This window comes from Oncorhynchus masou, chromosome 8, assembly GCF_036934945.1.
Source record: "Oncorhynchus masou masou isolate Uvic2021 chromosome 8, UVic_Omas_1.1, whole genome shotgun sequence".
Classification (NCBI taxonomy): domain Eukaryota; kingdom Metazoa; phylum Chordata; class Actinopteri; order Salmoniformes; family Salmonidae; genus Oncorhynchus; species Oncorhynchus masou.
Window position 1 is genome coordinate 13,667,983 of NC_088219.1, and position 24,240 is coordinate 13,692,222.

General features: G+C 39.4%; 1 protein-coding gene across 1 annotated transcript; it reads left to right on the forward strand.

Annotated features, from left to right (window-relative positions):
• Positions 1-19,577: 19,577 nt before the first annotated feature.
• LOC135543865 (liver-expressed antimicrobial peptide 2-like) lies at positions 19,578-20,954 on the forward strand. Its single transcript, XM_064971187.1, has 3 exons — positions 19,578-19,792; positions 19,900-20,066; positions 20,168-20,954. The coding sequence occupies exons 1-3, from the start codon at positions 19,724-19,726 to the stop codon at positions 20,205-20,207; spliced, it is 276 nt and encodes a 91-aa protein (XP_064827259.1). The 5' UTR covers positions 19,578-19,723; the 3' UTR covers positions 20,208-20,954.
• Positions 20,955-24,240: the final 3,286 nt, after the last annotated feature.

Sequence of the window (24,240 nt, forward strand, 5' to 3'; positions counted from 1 at the left end):
AAGAAATAAATTAAAGAGCACTACTACCTTGTAACGACCCCCCCCCCCCCCAACCAGATGCTAATCAAATCAAATAATGTTTCATTTGTCACATGCGCAGAATACAACAAGTGCCGACTTTTACTATCAAATGCTTGCTTATACAGCCTCTCTCAACAATGCAGAATCTGTTATGTACTTGAGTGAAGACCCAAAAGCGGTTTTAACAGAAAACAGAGTTCTTTAATGAAAAACAGGAATGGCATAAATCCTCTTCCAACGTAGTCAATGGAACAAAAAGCATAATGCAGGATGCACCTGCCAGGCAGACTCCGACAGGATAGGACAAGGTGGAAGCAAACGGGACGAAGCTTGCTTCTGGCATCAAAAACACAAACAAGAATCAGACACTGAAAGTAGCAGGAACAGAGAGAGAAATAGAGACCTAATCAGAGGGGGAAGAGAGAACAGGTGGGAAAGAGTGAATGAGCTAGTTAGGGGAGATGTAGAACAGCTGAAGAATGAGAGACAGAGAAGGTAACCTAAAAAGACCAGCAGAGAGAGACAGAGTGAAGAGAAAGGACAGGAACAGACATAACAAGACATGACAGAATCTATGATTGATAGCAAAAATAGTAATAGAAAGAGGAATAAATACACAATTAATCTACATAGCGGGAGTACCAGTACCAATTTGCAGGGGCATGAGGTAATTAAGGTAGAAGAAGTGTCAAGGCATCAGATAGATACTAATAAGAGTAAGAGAACAGAACAGAGTAGCAGCAGCAGCAATGATGAATGTGTGATTATGTGTGATTTTGTGTGTCAGTGTAGTGTGTGTGAAGGCCTATACAGTGTTTATATATAGTCTCGTAACTGCATAGAGTTAGTGCAAGATAAGGTCAATGCAAATAGCCCAGGCAACCATTTAATTTACAATTTAGTAGTCTTATGGCTAATTAGAAGGCTAGTTGCTTGGAGGTAGAAGCTGTCTCGAACCATGATGGTGCGAAAGCCGAATATCCAGTACCGTTTGCTGGAAGGTATCAGAATGAACAGTCCATGGCTTGGGTGGCTGAAGTCTTTGGTAATTTTTCCAGACCTTCCACTGAAACCGCCTGATAGAGGTCCTGGATGACAGGGAGCTCAGCCCCAGTGATGTACTGGGTCGTCCGCACCGCCCTCTGTAGCGCTTTGAGGTTGAGGGCTGTGCATGTGCAACACCAAGCGGTGATGCAGCTAGTCAAGATGCTCTTGATGGTGCAGCTGAAGAACTTTGAGGATCCGAGGGCCTACCCATGCCAAATCTTTTCAGCCTCTTGAGGGGAAGAGGCGCTGTCGTTCCCTCTTCATAACTTCTTGTTAAGTCCTTAGTGATGTGGACGCCAAGGAAACCCTACCTCTTCAAAGAGTGTCTTAATTTTATAATCCCCCTCACCCAAAATACAAACATTAAATCCTGATCATCCAACACTTGCCCTCCCCCTTCTAGCTCTGACTTTGCTGATAGCTACTTTATTGAGGAAAAGTGTACTTACTGTGCCTGTGAAATGTGACTGTCCCACCTAGCCATCTTAAGATGAATGCACTAACTGTAAGTTGCTCTGGATAAGAGGGTCTGCTAAATGACTAAAATGTAACAAACTTGAACCCCTCCCCCACTCGTCTACAGCCCTGTCGATGTGGATGGGGACGTGCTGTGCTCTCTTTCTCCTATAGTCCACGATCAGCTTCTTTGTCTTACTGACATTGAGGGAGAGGTTTTTGTAATGGCATCACACTGCCAGGTCTCTGATCTCCTCCGTGTAGGCGATCTCATCATCTTCGGTGATCAGGCCTACCACCGTCATCAGCAAACTTGACGATGGTGTTGGAGTCGTGCGTGGCCACATAGTCGTGGTTGAACAGGGTGTACAGAAGGGGAATAAGCATGCACCCGAGGGACTAAACACTCAACACCAGAGGCCGGCCGGTCAGCAAGTCTTGGATTCAGAGGGAGGTGTTCAGTCCAAGGCTCCCGAGCTTGGGGATGATCTTGGAAGGGACCATGATGTCGAACGCTGAGCTGTAGTCTATGCACATCATTCTCACATAGTTATTTCTGCTTTTGTCCAGGTGGGAGAGGGCAGTGTGAAGTGGAACTGAGATTGTGTCTCCTGTAGATCTGTTGGCTCAGTATATGAATTGGAGTGGGTCCAGGATGTCTGGGATGATGGTGTTGATGTGTGTCAAGACTAGCTTTTTAAAGCACTTCATAATTACAGATGTGAGTACTACAGGGTGGTAGTCCTTTAGGCAGGTTACCTTGGAGTTCTTTGGAACAGGGACAATGGGGGTCAGCTGGAAACATGTTGGGATTACAGACTGGGACAAGAAGAGATTGAACATGTCAGTGAAGACACTTGCCAGCTGGTCTGCGTAATGCTGATCAGTTAATTGGTGATGGATTATTATTATTATTCCTTTATTTCCCAAAGACTCTGGTTAATACTTTGGTAACCCGTCAAAATGGAGATAATAGTTTTAAAGTAATTGTTTAACCCATCAGTGTAGCAAACGAGGATGTTTAAAAAAAGGATGTTAAAATATTGATATTTGATCTGTGTTTCCAGCAGATGTAGAGGTGTAGCGAAATTAGACAAGGTTACCCTCTGGTGGCTATGACATGCTACTGCTCGTCCCCAAACAGGTACCGTTTAAGTCGGAAGTTTACATACACTTAAGTTGGAGTCATTAAAACTCGTTTTTCAACTACTCCACAAATTTCTTGTTAACAAACTATAGTTTTGGCAAATCAGTTAGGACATCTACTTTGTGCATGATACAAGTAATGTTTCCAACAATTGTTTACAGACAGATTATTTCACTTATAATTCACTGTATCACAATTCCAGTGGGTCAGAAGTTAACATAAACTAAGTTGACAGTGCCTTTAAACAGCTTGGAAAATTCCAGAAAATCATGTCATGGCTTTAGAAGCTTCTGGTAGACTAATTGACATCATCTGAGTCAATTGGAGGTGCACCTGTGGATGTATGTTAAGGCCGACCTTCAAACTCTGTGTCTCTCTGCTTGACATCATGGGAAAAACCAAATGAATCAGCCAAGACCTCAGAATTTTTTTTAGACCACCAAGGCTGGTTCATCCTTGGGAGCAATTTCCAAACACCAGAAGGTACCACGTTCGTCTGTACAGACAATAGTACCCAAGTATAAACACCATGGGACCATGCAGCCGTCATACCGCTCAGGAAGGAGACGTGTTCTGCCTCCTAGAGATGAACGTACTTTGGTGTGAAAAGTGCAAATCAATCCCAGAACAGCAGCAAAGGACCTTGTGAAGATGCTGGAGGAAACAGATAAAGTATCTACAGTATATCCAGAGTAAAACAAGTCCTATATCGACACAACCTGAAAGGCTGCTCAGCAAGGAAGAAGCTACTGCTCCAAAACCGCCATAAAAAAGCCAGACTACGGTTTGCAACTGCACATGGGGACAAAGATCATACTTTTTGGAGAAATGTCCTCTGGTTTGGTGAAACAAAACTAGAACAGTTTGGCAATAATGACCATCGTTATGTTTGGAGGGAAAAGGTGGAGGCTTGCAAGCCGAAGAACACCATCCCAACCATGAAGCATGGGGGTGGCAGCATCATGTTGTGGGGTGCTTTGCTGCAGAAGGGGCTGGTGCACTTCACAAAATAGATGGCATCATGAGGCAGGGAAAATTATGTGCATGTATTGAAGCAACATCTCAAGACATCAGTCAGGAAGTTAAAGCTTGGCCGCAAATGGGTCTTCCAAATGGACAATGACCCCAAGCATACTTCCAAAGTTGTGACAAAATGGCATAAGGACAACAAAGTCAAGGTATTGGAGTGGCCATCACAAAGCCCTGACCTCAATCCTATAGAAAATTTGTGTGCAGAACTGAAAAAGTGTGTGCGAGCAAGGAGGCCTACAAACCTGACTCAGTTACACCAGCTCTGTCAGGAGGAATGGGCCAAAATCCACCCAACTTATTGTGGGAAGCCTGTGGAAGGCTACCTGAAACATTTGACCCAAGTTAAACATTTAACGGCAATACTACCAAATACTAATTGAGTGTATGTGAACTTCTGACCCACTGGGGATGTGATGAAAGAAATAAAAGCTGAAATAAATAATTCTCTATATTATTCTGACATTTCACATTCTTTAAATAAAGTGGTGATCCTAACTGACCTAAGACAGGGACATGTTACTCTGATTATATGTCAGGTATTGTGAGAAACTGAGTTTGAATGTATTTGGCTGCGGTGTGTGTAAACTTCCTACTTCAACTGTCTGTTTGAAAACTGGGTTATAAATGGAATGGGTCCACGTATGCAGATGACAGTGTATCAAAAAACACTCTCAAAAAAGCTCAGCAATGGCAGTAGGTTTTTGGGTATCACTATTGAAATCAAGCATTATTTCTTTGAACATGTACTCCCGGAAAGCATAGAGGGTTCAATGACTCCCCAATACCAACAGCCTATTTTTAGAGTCCTTGTTTGCTCAAAGAGAAACACTGAACAGACAATGGTGAGAGTTACAATCCTAGTGTACCCTATTTCTTAGCAGAACAAGTCAGACTTTGTCCACAGTGCATCTGTATTCTAGTGACCTCTCATTGGCACCTCTGTTTCATCTGAACCAATGAGGTCAAAGGATGAAGTGAAAACAATATGATAAGTGAATTCATCTTTACCAGTTCAATACTTTCACAGCTACATGGAGAGATAGCCACCTGTGTCAATTGACATAGACTGGTCTACAGAATTGGTCTGGGGTACTGTGTATGATCAAGCCTGACATGAAAGCCTATTGTTAGCATTATAAACCTAAAAACATCCCAAAATGTAATGGACCCAGTTTGTGAAACAAAACACGGTTCATGAATTACATCCTCTTTATAAGTCCCAATGTGGATAGTTTTCAATCCCTTTGGTTACATTGTTTTGGTTCCTGAGGCTATTATGAATATGTATGACTATTTAATGCGTGGAAGCTGCATGACACAACCCATATTCTAGGTTCACATTGACTCGGTACTGGTACTCCCAGTAATGTATATAGCCATGTTATTTTTACTCTTTATTGTTATTCGTTATTCAATGTGTATTTATTCCTTGTGTCACTAATATATCTAAATACATTTTTGGGGGGTATTTATTTCACCTTTATTTAATCAGGTAGGCTAGTTGAGAACAAGTTCTCATTTACAACTGCAACCTGGCCAAGATAAAGCAAAGCAGTGCAACACAAACAACATAGTTACAGATGGAATAAACAAATGTACAGTCAATAACGCAATAGAAAAGTCTATATACAATGTGTGCAAATTAAGTAAGATTGAGTAAGGCATTAAATAGGCTATAGTGGCTAAATAATTACAATGTAAGCAATTAAGCATTGGAGTGATATATGTGCAGAAGATGAATGTACAAGTAGAGATACTGGGGTGCAAAGGAGCAAAAAAAATGAATAACAATATGGGGATGAGGTAGTTGGGTGGGCTATTTACAGATGGGCTATGTACAGGTGCAATGATCTGTAAGCTGCTTATCTTTATACACTGCTCAAAAAAATAAAGAGAACACTTAAACAACACAATGTAACTCCAAGTCAATCACACTTCTGTGAAATCAAACTGTCCACTTAGGAAGCAACACTGATTGACAATACATTTCACATGCTGTTGTGCAAATGGGATAGACAACAGGTGGAACTTATAGGCAATTAGCAAGACACCCCCAATAAAGGAGTGGGTCTGCAGGTGATAACCACAGACCACTTCTCAGTTCCTATGCTTCCTGGCTGATGTTTTGGTCACTTTTGAATGCTGGCGGTGCTTTCACTCTAGTGGTAGCATGAGACGAAGTCTACAACCCACACAAGTGGCTCAGGTAGTGCAGCTCATCCAGAATGGCACATCAATGCAAGCTGTGGCAAGAAGGATTGCTGTGTCTGTCAGCGTAGTGTCCAGAGCATGGAGGCGCTACCAGGAGACAGGCCAGTACATCAGGAGACGTGGAGGAGGCCGTAGGAGGGCAACAACCCAGCTGCAGGACTGCTACCTCCACCTTTGTGCAAGGAGGAGCAGGAGGAGCACTGCCAGAGCCCTGCAAAATGACCTCCAGAAGGCCACAAATGTGCATGTGTCAGCTCAAACGGTCAGAAACAGACTCCATGAGGGTGGTATGAGGGCCCGACGTCCACAGGTGGGGGTTGTGCTTACAGCCCAACACTGTGCAGGACGTTTGGCATTTGCCCGAAAACACCAAGATTGGCAAATTCGCCACTGGCACCTTGTGCTCTTCACAGATGAAAGCAGGTTCACACTGAGCATGTGACAGACGTGACAGTCTGGAGACGCCGTGGAGAACATTCTGCTGCCTGCAACATCCTCCAGCATGACCGGTTTGGCGGTGGGTCAGTCATGGTGTGGGGTGGCATTTCTTTGAGTGGCCGCAAACCTCTCCATGTGCTCGCCAGAGGTAGCCTGACAGCCATTAGGTACCAAGATGAGATCCTCAGACCCCTTGTGAGACCATATGCTGGTGCTGTGGGCCCTGGGTTCCTCCAAATGCAAGACAATGCTAGACCTCATGTGGCTGGAGTGTGTCAGCAGTTCCTGCAAGAGGAGGCATTGATGCTATGGACTGGCGCGCCCGTTCCCCAGACCTGAATCCAATTGAGCACATCTGGAACATCATGTCTCACTCCATCCACCAACACCACGTTGCACCACAGGCTGTCCAGGAGTTGGCGGATGCTTTAGTCCAGGTCTGGGAGGAGATCCCTCAGGAGACCATCCACCACCTCATCAGGAGCATGCCCAGGCATTGTAGGGAGGTCATACAGGCACGTGGAGGCCACACACACTACTGAGCCTCATTTTGACTTGTTTTAAGGACATAACATCAAAGTTGGATCAGCCTGTAGTGTGGTTTTCCACTTTAATTTTGTAGTGTGACTCCAAATCCAGACCTCCATGGGTTGATACATTTGATTTCCATTGATAATTTTTGTGTGATTTTGTTGTCAGCACATTCAACTATGTAAAGAAAAAAGTATTTAGTAGGAATATTTCATTCATTCAGATCTAAGATGTGTTATTTTAGTGTTCCCTTTATTTTTTTGAGCAGTGTATTTAACTCTGCATTGTTGGAAAAGGACCCGTAAGTAATCATTTCACTGTTAGTCTACACCTGTTGTTTACGAAGCATGTGACAAATCAAATTTGATTTGATTTTTTTCTTCAAGTAAATCCCTCCCCTGCCAGTGCTCCACCAAAAGATTATGTGAAGATTTACAGCAAAATGCAGGAACACAATATGTGTTTGCTGTTTATATCTTTCATTTTTGTGTTGAATGCCTGATTCTGCTGAGACAAGATCTCCTTTGATTGAGCTTTTCCTATCAGGGGCAAGTAGAAAAAGGAACAGTCAAGTGATTTGGACTCGTGGGCAAAACCATGCCAGGATAGCCCAAAGATATTTATGATGTTTTGGATCTTCTAGAAAGAAAAACCCTAGAAATGTTCTCTGGAAATGTGATGTACATGTAGCGTATATTGTTTAAAAGAATATGTTAAAAAAATATTTTAAAAAAAGCTAAAATTACAAAAGCAAAAGGTGTACTTTTTAAATATTTATGTTTATTTTTGTAATTATCCATAGATTGATGTAAAGAATTTGTGTTCTTATTCTAAACACTACTCATATTTCAGAGCACACAGTAAGTGTTTTAGTCAGAATTATCACCTTCCGTGAGAACTATAAAGTAAATGAAAATACAGTTAAGCACACTCTTACAACTTTGTCTTATGAGTGACTTATTAGCTTGATATAACTCTGAAGTGCTTAGATACAGTACATACAAACAGTTTAGCCGGAGATAACAGTATCAGATTAAACACATGAATAAAGGAATTGGCTGCTTATTACCTCATTGGCTGCTTATTACAGAAGGGAAAAATCAGTCAGTTTAAGCTAGAGATATGTTTTTTTGCATTGGATGAGTCACGATCCACCACATCCGCCTACTTCCGCATCTGCAGTGAAAGGTGACAGAGCTAGAGCAGTGTTTGTCAGACCATGAGACATCCCGATAATCGGTCTTCTCACAAAATGTTCTGTAGTGTCCGAACAGTTTGGCCGACAAAGTATTATGGCCACTCTATGGAAAGATGAGACTCTCACGAACACAATTGTATTTTGCTCTACAACCCCAACAAGCATCGTCTGAAGTTGGTACAGCCGATCTGCCAACAGATCCTCAAAAAGTTCTACAGCTGCACCATTGAGAGCATCCTGACCGTTTGCATCACAGCCTGGTATGGCAACTGTTCGGCATTTGACCGTAAGGCACTGAAGAGGGTAGTGCGTATGGCCCAGTACATCACTCGGGCCAAGCTTCCTGACATCCAGGACCTATATACTAAGCGGTGTCAGGGGAAGGCCCAAAAAGTTGTCAAAGACTCCAGTCACCCAAGTCATAAACTGTTCTCTCTGCTACTGCACGACACCAAGTCTAGAACCAAAAGGCTCCTTAACAGCTTCTAACCCCAAGCCATAAGACTGCTGAACAATTAATCAAATGGCCACCTGGACAATTTACATTGACCCCCCCCCCAACTAACCTGTGACTCGGTAAAGGTAACTCCTGTATACAACCTCGTTATTACTTTTTGATTTTATTATATTTGCACTTTAGTTTATTTAGTGAATATTTTCTTAACTTTTTAAGGCTAGGGGGCAGTATCCTGAATTCCAGATTACTGACGTGCCCAAAGTCACCTGTCTGTTACTGAGGCCCAGAAGCTAGGATATGCATATAATTGGTAGCATTGGATAGAAAACACTCTGTTTCTAAACCTGTTCAAATAATGTATGTGAGTATAACAGATCTGATAAGGCAGGTGAAAACCAGAGGAGAATCCATCCATAATTCTTTCTTTTTTAAGGTCACAGGCCATTTCAATGCAAGCCTATGGGATATTCAAAATAATTCCTCTCAGATTGCAGTTCCTATGGCTTCCACTAGACGTCAGCCTTTGGAAAGGGTTTCAGGCTTGATTTTTGAAAAACAAATAAATAGTTGTAGTTTTTCCAAGGTGTCTCCATTAGAAAAGTATTCTTGTTGCGCGCGTGATTGAGTTGCGCGCTCTTCATTTATCTTCCCTATTAAAAATACTATTCTCAGTCTTAAATTTGATAATTTATTTAGATTTTAGCGTACCTGAGGATTAATTAGAAACTTCGTTTGACTTGTTTGGACGACCTTTACCGGTAACTATTTGGATTCGTTTTTATGCATGTTGAACGAGTGGAGTACTGAATCAAGCGCACCAACTAAACTGACATTTTTGGGATATAAAGAAGGACTGTATCGAACAAACAATAATTTGTTGTGTAGCTGGGACCATTGGGATTGCAAACAGAGGAAGATCTTCAAAGGTATGTCATTTATTTAAATCGCTATTTGTGATTTGTGACGCATGTGCTGGTTTGGAAAAGTATTTTGGTGTGGGGCGCTGTCCTCACATAATCACATCGTATGCTTTCACCGTAAAGTATTTTTGAAATCTGACAACACGGTTGGATTTACAAGAAGTTAAGCTTTAAACGATGTAAGACACTTGTATTTTCATGAACATTTAATTTTACGATTTTTGTATTTTGAATTTTGCGCTCAGCAATTTCACCGGAAGTTGTCATGGTGGGAGGCTAGTGGCACACCTAGCCCAAAAGGTTTCTATTTATTGAACTGCATTTTTGATTAAGGGTTTGTAAGAAAGCATTTCACGGTTGTATTCGGCGCATGTGACGAGTAACATTTTATTTGATATTCTGTCTGTAGCGTCCCAACAGTTTAATATAGAAGTATATGGAGGCTGTTTACTGACGAAAAATAAGGGGTTAAATAGTTGTAAAAAAAATATATATATATATTTACTGATATTTCTTGTATCTCTCAGATAGGATAGACACTTCAGAACAAACTTCCTTTAAAAAAAATGTTTGGGGGGCTTTCTATTGTTTCATGTAGTGAATCTGTTATGTATGTACTGTATGTATGTGTGTATGTATGTATGTACGTACTGTAGTGTGATTATAGTGTGTGTGGATGAGTGTGCAGGCCTATATAGTGTTTATATACTGAATCTTGTCTTGTGAGTGTGCATAGAGTCAGTGCAAGATAAGGTCAATGCAGATAGTCCAGGAAACCATTTAATATACTATTTAGTAGTCTTATTGCTAATTACCAGGCTTGTTGCTTGGAGGTAGAAGCTGTCAAGGAGCCTGTTAGTCCAAGAGCCGATGCTTCGCCACCTGGGTGGCTGATGGTAATTTGTTGGGCCTTGGTAATTTATTGGGCCTTCCTCTGATATAGAGGTCCTGGATGACAGGGAGCTTGGCACCAGTGATGTACTGAGTCATCCTCACCACACTCTGTAGCACTGTGTTCGAGGGCTGTGCATTTTCCATAACAAGCGGTGATGCAGCTTGTTATGGAAAACCAAGATGCAAACCAAGATGCTCTGGATAGTGCAGCTGAATAACTTTGAGGATCTGAGGGCCCACCCATGCCAACTCTTTTCAGACTCTTAAAGGGGAAGAGGCGCTTTCGTTATCTCTTCATGACTTCATGTTATGTCTTTAGACTGGCTTACAAAAGTATTCACACCCCTTGGCATTTCTCCTATTCTGTTGCCTTACAACCTGGAATTAGAATAGATTTTTGGGGTGGTTGTATCATTTGATTTACACAACATGCCTACCACTTTGAAGATGCAAAATATGTTTTGTGAAACAAACAAGAAATGAGACAAAAAACAGAGCTTGAGCATGCATAACTATTCACCCCCCAAAGTCAATACTTTGTAGAGCCACATTTTGCAGTAATTAAAGCTGCAAGTCTCTTGGGGTATGTCTCAATAAGCTTGGCACATCTAGCCACTGGGATTTTTGCCCATTCTTCAAGGCAAAACTGCTCCAGCGCCTTCAAGTTGGATGGGTTCCACTGGTGTACAGCAATCTTTAAGTCACACCACAGATTCTCAATTGGATTGAGGTCTGGGCTTTGACTAGGCCATTCCAAGACATTTAAATGTTTCCCCTTAAACCACTCGGATGTTGCTTTAGCAGTATACTTAGGGTCATTGTCCTGCTGGAAGGTGAACATCCGTCCCAGTCTCAAATCTCTGGAAGACTGAAACAGGTTTCCCTCAAGAATTTCCCTGTATTTAGCACCATCCATCATTCCTTCAATTCTGACCAGTTTCCCAGTCCCTGACGATGAAAAGCATCCCCACAGTATGATGCTGCCACCACCATGCTTTAGTTTTTTCGGGGGATGAGGTGTTGGGTATGCGCCAGACATAGCGTTTTCTTTGATGGCATAAAAACTCAATTTTAGTCTCCTCTGTCCAGAGTAGCTTCTCCCACAGGCCTTTTGTCGAACACCAAACGTGTTTGCAAATTTTTTCTTTAAGCAATGGCTTTTTTCTGGCCACTCTTCCATTGAGCCCAGCTGGGCAGCAGGTAGCCTAGTGGTTAGAGTGTTGGACTAATAACTGAAAGGTTGCAAGATCAAATCCCCAAGCTGACAAGGTAAAGATCTGTTGTTCTGCCCCTGAACAACGCAGTTAACCCACTGTTCGTAGGCCATCATTGAAAATAAGATTTTTTTCTTAACTGACTTGCCTAGTTAAATAAAGGTTAAAAAAAAAGAAAAGCCAAGCTCCTCGGAGTGTACAGCATAAAGTGGTCCTATGGACAGATACTTCAATCTCCGCTGTGGAGCTTTGCAGCTCCTTCGGGGTTATCTTTGGTCTCTTTGTTGCCTCTCCGATTAATGCCCTCCTTTCCTGGTCTGTGAGTTTTGGTGGACGGTCATCTCTTGGCAGGTTTGTTGTGGTGCTGTATTCTTTCCATTTTTTTACCCCTTTTTTTCTCCCCAATTTCGTGGTATCCAATTTGGTTGTAGTTACAGTCTTGTCCCATTGCTGCAACTCCCGCACAGACTCGGGAGAGGCGAAGGTCGAGAGCCACGCATCCTCCGAAACAAAACCCAACCAGGCCGCAATACACATCCAACCCGGAAGCCAACCGCACCAATGTGTTGGAGGAAACACCGTAAATCTGGCAACCTGGTCAGTGTGCACTGCGCCCGGCCCGCCACAGAAGTCACTAGTGCGCGATGAGACAAGGATATCCCTGCCGGCCAAACCCTCCCTAACCCGGACAACGCTGGGCCAATTGTGCACCGCCCCATGGGCTTCCCGGTCGCGGCCAGCTGCGACAGAGCCTGGGCTTGAACCCAGGATCTCTGGTGGCACAGCCTTAGACCACTGCGCCACAGGGAGGTCCTAATTCTTTCTATTTTTTAATAATGGATTTAATGGTGCTCTGTGGGATGTTCAAAGTTTCAGATATTTTTTTATAACCCAAGCCTGATCTGTACTTCTCCACAACTTTGTCCCTGACCTGTTTGGAGAGCTCCTTGGTCTTCATGGTGCCGCTTGCTTGGTGGTGTTGCAGACTCTGGGGTCTTTCAGAACAGTATATATACTGAGATCATGTGACACTCAGGTGGACTGTATTTAACAAATTACGTGACTTCTGAAGGTAATTGGTTGCACCAGATCTTCTTTAGGGGCTTTATAGCAAAGGGGGTAAATACATATGCACGCACCACTTTTCCGTTTAACATTTATTTATTTATTTTGAAACATGTTATTTTTTTCATTTCACTTCACCAAATTTGACTATTTTGTGTATGTCCATTACATGAAATCCAAATAAAAATCCATTTAAATTGCAGGTTGTAATGCAACAAAATAGGAAACAACGCCAAGGGGGATGAATACTTTTGAAAGGCTCTGTAGTGATGTGGACACCAAGGAATCCCTACCTCTTCAAAGAGTGTCTTAAATAATCCCTCACCTTAACCCCCCCAACAAAAAAATAATTAGAATTATAATCGGATCAACACTTGACCCCCCCTTCAAGCACAGACTTTACTGATAGCTACTGACTATATATTTTTTTGTTACTTCAAGGCATCTTAAAATTATCCTTGGTATGACATTAAAACAATTTCATATATCTTAGTAGTAACCCCTGGCTTAGACTCTTATGGGTTTTAAAGAAGGCATGGGTCAAAATGTCACAAATTTCCCAAATGTTATTAGTTATTTTGAAATAATCGTTTTGGATACAGATTTGTAAGGTATGCCAAACATCCTTCCCCAAAATTACCCTTTATTTCAGGAAGATCCCAAAAATAAATCACACTGTAAATATCTTTGGGCCATTCTGGTGTGCTAAATACCCTCATGGCACGTGGCCTGGCTTAAGTGAGGGCTCAATGTGCATGTACTTTTCAGTGCACTTTGTCAGACTCAATGGTTTCTGTCTTTATCTTGCAATTTGATGTCAGACAGCCAAGACTTGCAAACAAACAGTGAAGTGCTAGCAAAGGTCACCACCCATGGTCCCATAGAGACGACAGAGGCCCCGACTGCTATGCTGTCGGTTGGATCAACCTTTAAAGGGATAGTTCAAGATTTTGCCAATGAAGCCCTTTTTTCTTCTACTCACCAGAGGCGGATTAACTGTGTGCAATATGAAGGAAGTTGAAGGTCTTTTCTGGAGCCATCGCTAACTAGTGTTAATGTAATGACTGGAAGTCTACAGGAGCAGCTAGCATGCAACTATACCACGTGTCAAACTCATTCCACGGAGGGCAGAGTGTCTGCAGGTTTTTGCTCCACCCTTATACTTGATGGATGAATTAAGGTCACTAATTAGTAAGGAACTTCCCTCACCTGGTTATCTAGGTTTTAATTGAAAGAAAAAAAAAAAACCTGCACAAACTCGGCCCTCCGTGAAATGAGTTTGACACACCTGAGCTCAACAGACAACTAGACTACTTCTTTAGCATCTGAATGGTCACTCTGCCCTGCTATCCACATGAAACTGAAAGGATCCAAAAGATTGTTGCTCTGGCTTGCATCATCTGAAAATTGAGTAATTTACAGTGAAAATTAAGACATTTACAGTGAAAGTTTACCCAATCAATATTGGAATAGAAGATAGCAAACTCTCCAGGTTAGTTAGATAAGAATTGGGGAGAGAACTATTTCGAAATACTGACCGTGAGATGACTTGGGTGTGATGTTGCATACAGAGCAAAGAACTCACCAAAGATCATCCACAGAGGGCAAACTTCAAGCTCAGTGTTTATGTGTAATCCACACCTAATTTTTGATCATGCTGTCATATAATGGACACGTGACAGTTAAGTGATCTCCAACTATCTCACTCAATGTAACAGGAAGCTATGCATTTCAAAACTATCCCACCAATGCAGAACAAAGACCAGGATAATAATATTTTTTTATGAATAACAAACAGAATTTTGAAGGTTCAATATCCACAGAGTATGGAAGCTCTAAAACTCTGTAATATATCATGTAAAATAATGTGTGTTAGTCCCCTTGTGGGAGCTTGTTTTAATGACTAGTGTCTGGTTAAAATGTATGAAAGAGAGGAACATTTTGTCCAGACACTGAGAACATCATAATGTTTTATTTGTTTAGTCATTTTTTGGGGGGGGGGTTACAAGTACAATATTAATTTCAATGTATAAGTTCATAAAACATATACCTGTGGGCTGCCACTGAAAAGGAAAATAACATACGGAGTTGAAGTAAAAAATAAATAAAAAAGTGGGCCTCCACCCAACCTCCAATCTCATTCCCCCAAACCCCTTCCCGGCAACCAAACAAAAAACCCTCCCCATCAAATTGTATTGGTCACATACACGTGATTAGCAGATGTTATTGCGGGTATAGTGAAATGCTTGTGCTTCTAGCGCCGGCAGTGCAGTAATATCTAACAAATTACACAACACATACCCAATACACACAAATCTAAGTAGGAATGTATGAAGACTATATACACATGGACGAGCGATGTCAGAACAAAACGGACTAAGATACGGTAGTATAGTATAGAATACAGTATATATATGAGATGAGTAATGCCAGATATGTAAACATTAAGTGACCAAGATACTGTAGAATAGTATAGAATACAGTATATACATATGAGATGAGTAACGCCAGATATGTAAATATTATTAAAGTGACTAGTGTTCCATTCCTTAAAGTGGCCAGTGATTCCTAGTCTGTGCCTTGACACAAACCTGTCTCGGCGCTCTACGGACAATTTCTTAAACCTCATAGCTTGGTTTTTGCTCTGACATGCACTGTCAACTGTGGGACAGGTGTGTGCCTTTCCAAATCATGTCCAATCAATTTAAATTACCACAGGTGGACTCCAATCCAGTTGTAGCAACATCTCAAGGATGATCAAAGAAACAGGATGCACCTGACTCAATTTTGGGACTCATAGAAAAGCATCTGAATACTTAAGTAAATAAGGTATTTCCATTTTTATTTTTTTTAAGAAATTTGCAACAATTTCTAAAAACCTGTTTTCGCTTTGTCATTGATTAGGACAAAAAACAATTGAATCCATTTTAGAACAAGGCTGTAACGTAACAAAATGTGGAAAACGTCAACAGTCTGAATACTTTCCAAAGGCCCTGTATATACACACAATACCTTCATAAAGTATTCACATCCCTTGAATCTTTCCACATTTTGTTGTGTTAAAGCCTGAATGTAAAATGTATTGAATCTGGATATTGTGTAACTGGCCTACACCCATATAATGTCAAAGTGAAATTATGTTTTGGGGAATTTTTAACAAATGAATAAGAAATGACAAGCTGAAGTGTCCTGTGTCAGTTAGTATCATGGTATCAAGTTGCATGGACAAAATAGTGTTTAACATGATTTTTGAATGACTACCTCATCTCATCTCCCCACACATACCATTATCTGTAAGGTCACTCAGTTCTGCAGTGAATTTCAAACACAGATTCAACCACAAAGACCAAGGAAGTTTTCCCATGCCTCGCAAAGAAGGGCACCAATTTGTAGATGGATACATTTTTTTTAAATAAAGCAGACATTGAATAACCCTTTGAGCATGGTGAAGTTAGTAATTACACTTTGGATGGTGTATCAATACACCCAGTCACTACAAAGATACAGGTGTCCTTCCTAACTCAGTTGCCGGAGAGAAAGGAAACAACTCAGGGAATTCACCATGAGGCCAATGGTGACATTAAAACAGTTACAGAGTTTAATGGCTGTGATAGGAGAAAACTGAAGATGGATCAACAACATTGTAGTTACTCCACAATACTAGTCTAAATTACAGAGAAAACTAAGGAAGCCTAGACATAATACAAATATTCCAAAACATGCATCCTGTTTGCAATGAGGCACTAAAGTAAAACTGCAAAAATGTGACAAAGAATTACAAAGCATTATGTTTGGGGCAAATTCAACACAACACATCACTGAGTACCACTCTTCATATTTTCAAGCATGGTGGTGGCTGCATCATGTTATGGGTATGCTTGTCATTAGCAAGGACTATGTTTTTTTTATAATAAAAATCAACAGAATAGAACTAATCACAGGCAAGATCATAGATGCAAAATTAGTACAGTCTGCTTTCCAACAGACACCGGGAGAGAAATTCACTTTTCAGCAGCACAATAACCAAAAACACAAGGCCAAATATACACTGGAGTGGCTTACCAAGATCCCATTGAATGTTCCTGAGTAGCCTAGTTAGTTTTGACTTTTGCCTTGAAAATCCATGGCAAGACTTGAAAATGGCTGTCTAGCAATGATCAACAACCAATTTGACAGCTTGAAGAATAAAAAAATAATAATGTGCAAATATTGTACAATCCAGGTGTGCAAAGCTCTTAGAGACTTACCCAGAAAGACTCACAGCTGTAATCACTGCCAAAGATATGATTCTAACATGTATTGAGATATTTTTGTATTTAACTTCCAATACATTAGCAAAAATGTCTAAAAACACGTTTTCACTCTGTCATTATGGGAGTATTGTGTGTAGATGGTGAGACATTGTTTTTAATCAATTCTGAATTCAGGCTGTAACACAAACACTGTAGAATACATTTTTGAAAGCACTGTACATTTAAGGAAAGTGATTCTGCCTTCTTGGTCTTTGCCTTTACACCTTTAGTTTTGTTTGGGGCTGATGAAATAGCAGACAGTTTGTACAAATGGTTCTCTATTCTATGTGTGTCCTTTTTAAACCTTTCATTGTTATCAGCAATATAGTTTCAATTCCTTAAACATAAATGTACCATACATTTGTATTAAGCTTTTAGGTGCTCTATTACTAAATACAATAAATAAGAAGAGGGTATGTGCAACAAATGCAGTCTATAATCTTCACAATAATTCACAATGACCTGTAGGCCATGTCCTATAACAGAGGGGGACCGCCATACATTATTAAAAAAGAACATTTGATTATGTGATAGCCCATATGAGACTGCCCATCTATCCTAAACAGTAGTATAATAGAAAATTGTAGGGGAATAGCTTCCAATTTATATTGCCATATTTCGGCCATATAGAGGTGCAATGCATTGTATCCTCACGAGGAAGCAGCCCCAGTCTGTATGACACTTCAACATAAGTGTCCATTGTTCATGAATTCGTGGTGTCATCATTGTCTAAATTTCATGGACCATAGGCAGTATAATAATAACAAAGTCCAGTGTTCAATAATAGTAATAACTGTGTTCCTTTTACCCCATTGAAGGGTTGTCCTCATCATTGTCTTGTGCTGAGAGCAGCATCACAGCCATAGGCTTCGTGATTTTTCATGGATAGCATACCTGAATATTGAGCCAGTCAAATTGGGGTTAGCCTAGATCTGTCGGCTCCTCCCCTTGTGTGTTGGGCTTGATGTGTTTCTCAAAGAAGCCTCATTGGCAGTGGAAAACCTGTGTTGTATTCTGGAAGTTCAAGATGAGCTTTGCCGGGTGTATGAAGCCGCATCTCAGGGTTAGCTTGCGTTGCTGGGATCTCACCTCGTTGTAGGTCGCCCTCTGTTTCAGCAGCTCGGCGCTCAGATCTGGGTAGATGCTGATAGTTTTCTCAACACAGGTCAGAGCCTCCAATTCTGCTGCAAGGAGAAGAATTTGCTCTTTAACTTCAAAACTTTAGATTTGTACAATCATACACCGGGATCCGTTGCAGAGAGGACCTGTGCGGTGCGCAATGTTAATCAGCGGCATGTGACCCAGCTTCTCCTGCCCAAACATTTACAGTGCATTCAGGAAATTATTCAGACTCCTTCACTTTTTCCACATTTTGTTACGTTACAGCATTATTCTAAAATGGATTCAATAGTTTTTTGTCCCCATCAATCTACACACAATACGCCATAATGGCAGAGCAAAATCAAGTTTTTAGAAGAAAAAAAACGTAAATATCACATTCACATAAATATTCAGACCCTTTACTCAGTACTTTGCTGAAGCACCTTTGTTTGATCGGTTTCAAGTCCGGGCTCTGGCTGGGCCACTCAAGGACATTCAGAGGCTTGTCCTGAAGCCACCGCTGCATTGTCTTGGCTGTGTGCTTAGGGTCGTTGTCCTGTTGGAAGGTGAACCTTCGCCCCCCAGTTTCATTCCCACAGGTGAATTGTGAATGGACAGATTATGCTAGCTGCTGGAGCGAAATTGACCTTCTAGTTGTTCCTTGTAATACAGTGAACATCCCACACCTTAATATGGTGCTATAACTGTATGTTGACAATTATATGGAATAGCATTTTATTTTTGTATTGCTTGTAACTGCTTTGGGTAATGCAAGTTCTTGTGCTGTTAGGGGAATAACCTGTAGTGTAAATGTAATCTGTTGCTGTATTTTTTTGTGTTATCTGTTTGTCTTGTGTAGTTTCTTAATCATTGTACCTAAACTGTATGTGTAAACATGTATACGCAGGGCCCAGCTGTAAAAGAGACATTGGTCTCAGTCTGTGTTCCTTGTAATAATAAAGGTACAATAAAATAATCATATTTGAAAATAAACCATGCATGCCTCCAGACCGGGCTTGACTGTTGACTCTTTGTAAGACATGTTTCTTTGAATAAAAACATTTGACTGATTGAATGATTATTCAAAGCGACTTGGTTTCATCATCATTACCCTCACAACACATGTTGGCATAAATGTCAAAAGGTAAGAATTGGAAGAAGTATGCATAACATAAATCATTTGTCTGTACAAAGGTAACACGTAGACGCCAAATGTAATCTTTTGTTTACTTCGGTACCGAGTGCTGTCACACGTGTAACGTTCATGCATTTTTTTCTATGTGCGCTCTAATGAGGTTATGGACTTGTCATTATCAACAGAAGGAGTTTCCTAGAGGTGCCCAAGATATCAGCAGAGTTGATGTCATTCTGGCCATAGCTCCCAGTGCTAGGACAGTTTACAATCAGAGAGTTACTGGTCCACAGTGGAGATCTTATCTTTACCATTGTCAAATATTTGACATGGCATGTGTGTATGTGTGTGTGAGTGTATATATGTCTGTGTGTGAGCGTGTGTGCGTGTGTGTGAGAGGGAGCGATAGAGAGAGAGTGAGAGAGTGAGAGAGTGAGAGAGTGAGAGAGCGAGAGCGAGAGAGAGGGATGGTATATAAGCGGAGTTCTCCAAAATAACGTTAGAAACAGACACCTAGCTGCCTGCCATCCAGCACCTTTCACCGAATTTTCCAGAGTATATCTCACCATGCACGGTCAAAACCACAGCAAAGCAACGCAAGGTGTGTGTCTGGTGGCTCTGATTCTTATGCATCAGGTAAAGCACTTTTTATCATTTTCTTTGGAATAGTGTTGTTAACCATCTTTAACCAGTAGTGAAACTGTAATGCTAAATGTTGTTGACATATACACTTTGTATGGCAGGTGTGTGCTAGTCCAATTGGAAGCCATGATTCAAGGCTGAGTCTGCAGCAGGGAACCAAGCTACTGGAACGGAGAACCCGCATGACCCCTCTGTGGAGGTTCATGGGTACCAAGCCCACTGGGGCCTACTGCCGAGACCATTTTGAGTGCTCCACCCAAATCTGCAGGTAAGATATAGTTAACTGCCTTGGCTTTATACACAAGCTATTATTTGATTGTTTTGTTTTCCCATTTATGTTGATCGACTGTCACTTCTCTCCTGGTGTAGAAGGGGCCACTGTGCCCTCAATGGGGCAGTTCATTCCTAGAAGTGGAGGAGCCAGAGGTTTCTTCTCACCAATCAGAGAACATTGACTAATATTTTAATGGAGTTGATTTACGTAACAAGCATGGCAAGAATCTTCCCAAACATGGTGAAATTTATCAGATTGCAAACTGTTTTTTTTTAATGTAGGCCAGAGATTAAACATTTTGAAATTAGAGGAATGGTTTTATCAACTTGGTGTATATTGATCTCACATGTACTTGAAAGCACTTTAACTTACCATTTATGAGTATGTACTGTATAATACTACAACTCAAGGGCGTTTTATTTTGTATTTTATCCCCATTAGCTGTTGTGAAAGCAGCAGCTATTCTTCTTGGGGTCCACACAATGATCACCATTAAACATTGCTGTAAATGTCCTACATGAAGACTGACATCCTATACAACGGTGTTTAGGTTAGTTTAAATGTTTAGTATGCACTGTTAAGTGTGTACTAAAGTAAATATGAACCATTCATCCATGTGCTGTACTGTAACTATTCTTGCTTACTCATGTCTAATGTATTTGTAGTGATTTTTATAGAAATAGTATAACGAAGAGGCAAAATGTCAGATGTATTTGAAAAAGGTAATGCACCAAAGATTTGCGCACAAATTAATGCAAGGGTGAAATATTTGCATAAGAGCGTACTGTAAAGGAATCAATGTACTGTGCCTGTCTACACTTACATTGTTTAACAAGAGAAGACACACTTAAAGTTGCAAAAATAAAAGTACATTTCTGATAATTTTGATGTTCTTGTTTATTCATTGACTGCTCATATCTTACTGATGACACAGCACAGATATTTCAACGTTTTGTAGCCTTTTTGTTAATTTTTATGAATAACTTCATAACTTTATATTGAACTTTATTTGATTGTTTATGACAACTATTCGGTTGAAGATGCTGTAGTCAGTTATACACTGCGGCTAGGCCTAATGCACACAGAAAATACAAACTGACTCGTCTGAGAGAAGCACACAGTGACCAGAACGCACCTTCCTAAAGCCTGACGTTTGCTTCCCTTTCACGTTCTCATCCGATGATGCAACAACAACAAGTTGTAGTAAGAATTGTTTTACTGTATCCATTTTCAGAGACCTTAGTAATCAAACTGCTGCTTCCTATACTAGACTGTGGTGACATCATCTATCAAAACAAAACACAACCAAGATCACACTTTGCGATTTAGATGTAATTTCTAACAAGCCGATTCAGACAAGTACATTGGTTAAGGAAACGCACGCTACTCCTTTCAACAACAGCAGCCATTACACATTCCAAAGGTACATCATGAGGTTAGAGTAACATCTTTCAGGTACAAAGCCTTGACTTTAGTCATTTACCTATAGAAATCAGGGCATTACAATCACACAGTGAATTTAAAAAAAGGCTTTTTCAAATGTTAAGATCAAACATTTTTTTGTTTTTAACTAATAGAAACATCATCTTGTGAAGATATTTGTAAATCTGTAGGCCTATGGTACTAAGTTGTATTATTTGTATTAGTAGTTGTAGCAGTAGTTTATATTAGTTGCATTAGTAGTTGTAGCAGTATTTTATATTAGTTGCATTAGTAGTTGTAGCAGTAGTTTATATTAGTTGCATTAGTAGTTGTAGAAGTAGTTTATATTAGTTGCATTAGTCATTGTAGAAGTAGTTTATATTAGTTGTATTAGTAGTTGTAGAAGTAGTTTATATTAGTTGCATTAGTAGTTGTAGAAGTAGTTTATATTAGTTGCATTAGTAGTTGTAGAAGTAGTTTATATTAGTTGCATTAGTAGTTGTAGCAGTATTTTTTATTAGTTGCATTAGTAGTTGTAGCAGTAGTTTATATTAGTTGCATTAGTAGTTGTAGAAGTAGTTTATATTAGTTGCATTAGTAGTTGTAGCAGTAGTTTATATTAGTTGCATTAGTAGTTGTAGAATAAGTTTATATTAGTTGCATTAGTAGTTGTAGCAGTAGTTTATATTAGTTGTATTAGTAGTTGTAGCAGTAGTTTATATTAGTTGTATTAGTAGTTGTAGCAGTAGTTTATATTAGTTGCATTAGTAGTTGTAGAAGTAGTTTATATTAGTTGCATTAGTAGTTGTAGCAGTATTTTTTATTAGTTGCATTAGTAGTTGTAGCAGTAGTTTATATTAGTTGCATTAGTAGTTGTAGAAGTAGTTTATATTAGTTGCATTAGTAGTTGTAGAAGTAGTTTATATTAGTTGCATTAGTCATTGTAGAAGTAGTTTATATTAGTTGTATTAGTAGTTGTAGCAGTAGTTTATATTAGTTGCATTAGTAGTTGTAGCAGTAGTTTATATTAGTTGCATTAGTAGTTGTAGAAGTAGTTTATATTAGTTGCATTAGTAGTTGTAGAAGTAGTTTATATTAGTTGCATTAGTAGTTGTAGAAGTAGTTTATATTAGTTGCATTAGTAGTTGTAGAAGTAGTTTATATTAGTTGCATTAGTAGTTGTAGAAGTAGTTCATATTAGTTGTATTAGTAGTTGTAGCAGTAGTTTATATTAGTTGCATTAGTAGTTGTAGCAGTATTTTATATTAGTTGCATTAGTAGTTGTAGCAGTAGTTTATATTAGTTGCATTAGTAGTTGTAGAAGTAGTTTATATTAGTTGCATTAGTAGTTGTAGAAGTAGTTTATATTAGTTGCATTAGTAGTTGTAGAAGTAGTTTATATTAGTTGCATTAGCAGTTGTAGAAGTAGTTCATATTAGTTGTATTAGTCATTGTAGAAGTAGTTTATATTAGTTGCATTAGTAGTTGTAGCAGTATTTTTTATTAGTTGCATTAGTAGTTGTAGCAGTAGTTTATATTAGTTGCATTAGTAGTTGTAGAAGTAGTTTATATTAGTTGTATTAGTAGTTGTAGAAGTAGTTTATATTAGTTGCATTAGTCATTGTAGAAGTAGTTTATATTAGTTGTATTAGTAGTTGTAGCAGTAGTTTATATTAGTTGCATTAGTAGTTGTAGCAGTAGTTTATATTAGTTGCATTAGTAGTTGTAGAATAAGTTTATATTAGTTGCATTAGTAGTTGTAGCAGTAGTTTATATTAGTTGCATTAGTAGTTGTAGAAGTAGTTTATATTAGTTGCATTAGTAGTTGTAGAAGTAGCTTATATTAGTTGTATTAGTAGTTGTAGCAGTAGTTTATATTAGTTGCATTAGTAGTTGTAGCAGTATTTTTTATTAGTTGCATTAGTAGTTGTAGCAGTATTTTTTATTAGTTGCATTAGTAGTTGTAGAAGTAGTTTATATTAGTTGCATTAGTAGTTGTAGAAGTAGTTTATATTAGTTGCATTAGTAGTTGTAGAAGTAGTTTATATTAGTAGCATTGGTAGTTGTAGCAGTAGTTTATATTAGTTGTATTAGTAGTTGTAGCAGTAGTTTATATTAGTTGCATTAGTAGTTGTAGCAGTATTTTTTATTAGTTGCATTAGTAGTTGTAGCAGTATTTTTTATTAGTTGCATTAGTAGTTGTAGAAGTAGTTTATATTAGTTGCATTAGTAGTTGTAGAAGTAGTTCATATTAGTTGCATTAGTAGTTGTAGCAGTAGTTTATATTAGTTGTATTAGTAGTTGTAGCAGTATTTTATATTAGTTGCATTAGTAGTTGTAGCAGTATTTTTTATTAGTTGCTTTAGTAGTTGTAGCAGTAGTTTATATTAGTTGCATTAGTAGTTGTAGCAGTAGTTTATATTAGTTGCATTAGTAGTTGTAGAAGTAGTTTATATTAGTTGTATTAGTAGTTGTAGCAGTAGTTGTTATTAGTTGCATTAGTAGTTGTAGAAGTAGTTTATATGAAGTTGTATTAGTAGTTGTAACAGTAGTTTTTATTAGTTGTAGGTCTATTAGTAGTTGTACACAACTTTCTATGGTGTTAATATCGGGTTTTATTTATGTATTATTATCATTATTATTATTATTAGACAGTAGGTTCCATATTATTATTGTTACGAAGCAGTGTTTTTTTTCTTCAATTGGACACTTCTGAAAACGAGATGGTGCATCTGTAGCGTTTGTC

Excerpts from the sequence above, each read along its gene's own strand:
- LOC135543865 (XM_064971187.1), top strand. The coding sequence starts at position 19,724 with ATGCACGGTCAAAACCACAGCAAAGCAACGCAAGGTGTGTGTCTGGTG. Across the intron at positions 19,793-19,899 it reads CTCTGATTCTTATGCATCAG|GTGTGTGCTAGTCCAATTGG; the intron begins GTAAAGCACTTT and ends TTTGTATGGCAG. Across the intron at positions 20,067-20,167 it reads TGCTCCACCCAAATCTGCAG|AAGGGGCCACTGTGCCCTCA; the intron begins GTAAGATATAGT and ends CTCCTGGTGTAG.